The sequence below is a fragment of the Pyxicephalus adspersus genome, chromosome 1 (genome assembly GCF_032062135.1).
Source record: "Pyxicephalus adspersus chromosome 1, UCB_Pads_2.0, whole genome shotgun sequence".
NCBI lineage: Eukaryota > Metazoa > Chordata > Amphibia > Anura > Pyxicephalidae > Pyxicephalus > Pyxicephalus adspersus.
In genome coordinates, this window is record NC_092858.1 from 13,349,810 (window position 1) to 13,355,891 (window position 6,082).

General features: G+C 39.7%; 1 protein-coding gene across 1 annotated transcript; it reads left to right on the forward strand.

Annotated features, from left to right (window-relative positions):
• Positions 1-267: 267 nt before the first annotated feature.
• Positions 268-3,321, forward strand: MTNR1B (melatonin receptor 1B). The gene is made up of 2 exons (XM_072398634.1): positions 268-274; positions 1,734-3,321. Exons 1-2 carry the CDS (start codon positions 268-270, stop codon positions 2,600-2,602), a joined length of 876 nt encoding a protein of 291 aa, XP_072254735.1. The 3' UTR covers positions 2,603-3,321.
• The last annotated feature ends 2,761 nt before the right edge of the window (positions 3,322-6,082 follow it).

A 6,082-nucleotide genomic window follows, 5' to 3' on the forward strand; every position in this document is an offset into this window, starting at 1 on the left:
TGTGCTTTGATATGCAAAAAGAAACAACTGCAGAGTTTGTCTTGGTCATTAAAGAGTTACAAGACGCTGCAGAAAGAGCTCACACCCCTAAGATCACCCACAAACTTTGCTGTGTTTAGCAAGTCCTGCAAACCGACCCTAACCCTCCATCCTGCACAGGAGCCAGCAGGGAAGCCCCGTTCGTATCTAGGAGCCGTCTGTATGTAGGATGTCCCTAATCCTGGGACTACCTGTATTTTGGTATGTATTAAGTCACCATCTCTCAAGATGTATGGTAGGTTCAACCTTTTTTTAGCAGTAGTGACTTCCACAAAGCTGAGGGATCTGTGTTCTGTCTCTACATTCATTGTCTGAAATAGGCTGGCCGAAGTTCTAGTGTTATTCCAGTTTTCCCAGTCCTGATTAAATGGCCAATGGGCAACTAGATTAGGTTTTACAGAAGCCCTGCACTCCTCCAAGGGCTGTGTCTGATTGGTGATTTTGTTGCTAGAAAAAAACATCCCAGTGGCAGGTTTCTTTATGTGCCATCAGCCTAACAGGTTGCTCCAGGTATTTAACATCTTTTCTGACCAACTTTCTACGGAGCTTTCTTAGATCACTGGAGGATTTCCTAATATTTAAGATTATTTCTCAGTTATATCTGTGAAACAACATAAAAAAATCCAATATCTGCCTATCTGTTGCATCCACATAATATATTCTTTGTACATTTTAACATTAGATGACACCAGGTATTCCTGGTTAGGGATTAGGGATGAGAGAGATTTTTCGACCACTCTCGCTTACCGAAATTGTAAGCGAGAACGGCCGGTGTAAATTCGCTGATCGAGATCGAATGTTCCAAAAAAAAAATTCCTGCGAGCTGTGCTGATCAATGAATGAAGCCACGGCTCTCTGATTTGACATGAGGATTCCCAGGGCTACATTCATTCATGCAGCCCTGGGAAGCCACTGCGATACCTGGGCACTAGAGGTTAATTAACCTCTTGTGCTCACGGATCACACACAGGAGGATTCCCAGGGCTGCATTCATTTATGCAGCCCTGGGAATCCTCCTGTAATGATTTCCTGGAACTTCTGACGGATCCGCGAAATCGGTTCGCTCAAATTTCCTATTCCTGATGGCTGGTACAGAAGGAGCAACTGTAAGGGGGAACAATGTTAAAGGGTTGGCTTTGAAAATACCCTGTAAGTTCCCTGAAATAAGCAAGGTGACATGGTTGTTTAATACCTAGGGGTGGCATATCCTATGTCCTAATTGGCAGGGCATACCTACTCCAGAACATGGATCTGCACCTTCTTTTTTTACAGTTTCTAGTGTGGGTGCATGGACCCATGGGAAATTTAAAACTAAGCTTTTATAGTTGGGATCATGAGGGTATTTTTTCACTTGGTTACCATAATGTTACTACATATTTTACAGTCATGAGGACTATCCACGAAGCAAAAACTCCTGACAAGTCGAAAGATATAGCTGAACAGTTCATTTTTTTCCCCTTTATGTAAGTGCAATCTATATTTTCTGCTTTAGCAATAGAAAAGACAAGATCAACTGTTCAAAAATGTCTTTGATGATTTCTGTTTTGTTTTATCGTTTGTTCATCCAAGAGAATAACTATAACATATGACCTCCTGGGGGTTATAATCTTTCAGCTTTTTTGAGATATTCTTTGTTTCTTTAGAAGATAAATGTACAGTTTGATACTAACCTAATGTTTCTTTAATCCCTACAGGTAATGCCTTTGTAGTAAGCCTGGCTTTCGCGGACCTTGTTGTGGCCTTGTATCCCTACCCATTAGTACTAGTGGCTATTTTTAAAAATGGATGGGCCCTTGGAGAAATGCATTGCAAAGTCAGTGGATTCGTCATGGGCTTGAGTGTTATTGGATCCATTTTCAACATTACAGGGATTGCTATTAACCGGTACTGCTATATTTGCCACAGTTTTGTCTACGACAAACTCTTCACTGCATGGAATACAATGTTTTATGTGTGCCTCATTTGGGCTCTCACTGTTCTGGCTACTGTTCCCAACTTTTTTGTTGGGTCATTGGAGTACGATCCTCGCATCTATTCTTGCACATTCGTTCAGACTGCAAGTTCCTCATACACCATCACTGTGGTGGTTATCCATTTCATTGTGCCGATCACTGTGGTGACCTTTTGCTATCTCCGCATCTGGATATTGGTGATCCAAGTTAGGCGAAAGGTTAAGTCAGAAACAAAACCAAGAATGAAACAAAGTGACTTCAGGAACTTTCTTACAATGTTTGTAGTGTTTGTGATTTTTGCTTTTTGCTGGGCCCCTCTGAACTTCATTGGCTTAGCTGTAGCCATAAACCCTGCAGAGATGGCCCCTAAGATCCCAGAGTGGTTGTTTGTTGTAAGCTACTTCATGGCTTATTTCAACAGTTGCCTTAACGCGGTTATATATGGACTGCTTAATCAAAACTTTCGGAAAGAATACAAAAGGATTTTAATGTCACTGTGGATGCCCAGACTGTTTTTTCAGGAAATCTCAAGAGGGGGAACAGAATGCCCCAAAAGCAAACCATCTCCCGCCCTGAACAATAATGAACAGGTGAAAACAGATACTGTTTAACTCTGCTGTGAAAGAAAGAATATTAGAGAGCCATTGAACACGCACACCAGTATTTATGGTTTATTTTAATTTGCATTGCCTCAATTTCATATTTTTGTATCAGAAATTAAAATCAACCTCAGAATACTATTTTTATATATCATATTAATTTATAAAAACTGAACTTGTTCATTTATTTTATTAACAAAGCAATTCTGATATTTATTGTTTTATAGGGTTAGGGTAACCTTGATGTTTTGCTAACAGTCCCTTGTTTGTTATTGTTCCAAAGGCTAGAGGGTAACCAGAAAATGGACAGGCTGTGGGTATTTCTGGTAATGTGCATCCATGTGAAGAATGTTCGGTTGCTTTAAATACATTTTATCCATGGACTGAATTCTGGAACTTTGGCCAGTACACAATGGAACTCTTAAACGGCAAGCCTTAAGGGACCTTAAGTCAACAAAAAAGCATGCAATGAACCACATAATTCAAACAAATACTTTTCACTGAAAACATGTAAATCTAGTTGCTTTTACTACATGGATGCACATTGTATCCTTCAAAAATGGAAATCTTTCTATGCGGTGCTTATTATAAAAATTATTTTGGGCAAAACAGTTAAATATTGTTTTGTAGTTCCAGAAAAAATGAATGTACCATAGTTTATTTTACCTATTTTTGTATGCCATATAGTTATGAATGAATCAAAAATTGAATGATCTACCATTAAATGATGGAATGTTCTTGATTTTTCTGTTGTGGGTATTTTTACTTTATTATTTGCAAAAAAGGAGTGGATGTCCAAAGACATACATTTCCACATGCAACATAGTTTTTTATATATTCTATAACAATTTTATAAAAACTTAAGAGAAAATCCAGATATATACATACATACTCCTGAACAATGGCAATGATCCCTGATTCTCAACAACAATGACAACGATGATAAAATGTAAGGGGATGATAAACTTTGCCAAAGTAATGTAGTAAGGAATAAACCTAGATAATCCAAAGTGATTTAGGGTAGCCTGGACTCTTGGCTTCAATAGTTTCTGTACTTACCAGACTGTTGAAATTGCCTCCAGTAGAACCACATAATATAACATTTGTCTTTAGTGTCATGGAGGGTAGCAGTCAGATCCTCCATTAGCATAGGTTGATTTATTTTCAACCCCAGAAATCTATGGTGGGAGGGTCAGAGTTTCTCCAGAATAAAAGCACACATGATCTGGCCACACCACGTCACTTATCAGGTCATTAAACAACCAAGTTGTGATATAATTTCAAGGGCCCATCTTTGATTGAGAAGGAAGAAGCAGGGTCCCCTGGCACAATGCAATCTGTAAAACTTTGTGGGATCTCCCAGACTTCAGACCAATGTGCAGTACCAGATATGGCCAGAAAATATGTGTGTTGGTCCCTTATCTCTATCACATCTCCAGAAAGTGTCCAGGATTGTGTGAGGAATCTGATGCAACCACTCAAGTATTTTATACCATCTGTTAAAACTGTTTAAATTTACTGCATAAGGAAGACCTATGAGTCAGCAAAATAATTATTGATTTTTAATGTGACTCCCAATTCTAGCTCCCAAGCCCTCAAAAAGAGAGGTGTAAAGTCTTCCTGGAGAAGGATTTAAAATAGTGTTTATTTCAGAGAGTACATGGTGAACCAAGTCAGTGCCAGCATATAATTGCCCAAAGGGTGTCAGGGGCCAAGGGGGTGCATTACTGTGGGCTATTGCCCTTGAATAATAAAATCTTGGGCTCTATAAAGCTTGCGTGAACTAAAACCTGCAGTTCATGGATCCTCAAGGCCGGGGAAATAAAGGATGACCAGTTAACAGGAAATGAGCTTTAAGGTGTGAGCAAAAGATTGAGTTAGTGAAGAGTTTAGGACAGGGGTCGGCAAACTTTGGCCTTTAGGCCAGATAAGGCATAGCCGGTAGTTCGTTCCGGCCTAATGCTGGCGAATTGGCCAGGGGGCGTTAGGAACTACCGGAGCCGCTGGAGCTCTGGTGCCGCCCCCTTGCAGTGGCTTCCCTATTTACTGCAGCCGTCGTTGATACCTCCGCCGCCGCGGTAAATAGGGAAAGCACCCTGAGGGGAAATCCCTTTCTTCCCCAATGCATACAGAGGAGAGGGATTTCACTTCAGGGGGCATTCCCTGGTGGCGCATTAGGGAGAGTCCGGCCTAGTGTGCTCCCGCCCACCCCATAAATGGCCTAGTGGCCATAAAACTTTACCGACCCCTGGTTTACATAAGAGCCAGCCAGTGTGAGATCAGCATTTTTTTCCCCCCTAAAGACAAAGGCTCCTTGTCCAAAGGAGCAGCCAGAGCCTCCCAGAATGTGTAACGTAGTTATCCCGGGAGGCTCTGGACACCCAATCTGTCTTGATTGTCGTGCCGATCAAGTCAGAGAGGGAAGGTGCTGCAAAATAAAATACTTAATATGAAAGAATTGTCTACACTTTTATGTAAAGTAAAAATTTTGAGTTTAGGTCTGCTTTAATCCCAGGCACAATGCATTATGTGGAGAGGAGTAAAGTCAGGGTCTAGGGGGGATGTCGGCTAACAGTATAACTGGGAAACTAAATGTCGTGCTGGGCCTTGAGCAACAAATTAGATCTCATTAAATGCAAGCTTAGTCAAGTTTAAAGGAAAGAGACTTTCTGTATTCTGTATTCTGTATCACTTTTACAAGCTTCCTCTCCATTATATGACCAGTGGTACAAAGCCATTTCTCTTCCCAGCCTCTCTGAATTCATCACATAATAAACACAGTACCAGAACATGTGAGGACTTTAGGAGCTTACCCACATGGAGGAAAGAGAAAGTATTCATCCATTTCAATTCTCCTTAAATGAGCATTTAAACTTTTATATCTCCCCTCCTATTGTGTGTTAAGTTTGTCATTTGCAACCCCTATTTAATGTACAGCGCTGCATAATATGTTGGTGCTATATAAATCCTCTTTATTAATAATATTATTAATATTAATATCTGTGGGGACAACATAACACAATTTTTCTGAATGAGGTTAAAGCTTTAAATACAATTTAAACGAAAAATCCACCTTCCTCAAAGTTCACTAAAACATCTACTTTTGATACACAAGCAATTTTAGTCATTTAAATTATTGAACATAACCTTTTACTTTTCATCTGCAGTCACATATATTTTTCTAATATTGACTAAAATGGAAATGTCACTTTGCAACCGTGTCAAAGGGGACATTCTGTACACAGTAGTATTAAACATTTCTAAGAATGTAATTTCATATAGGTATGATTGGATTGCTGCTTTCCCAGGAGATGATCTAAACGTTTTATTTTTGTTAAAACGATACTTCTGCATGTGTGATGGAATTTAGAGGATACAGATTTTCTTATTACAACATCAAGCTGCTCATGAGATTTAAAGGTAGTCAGAAGCTTCTATTTCAGTAAGTTTGGCAAAGTTCTGGCAATGAGATTATGTTTTAACTGTGTCCTG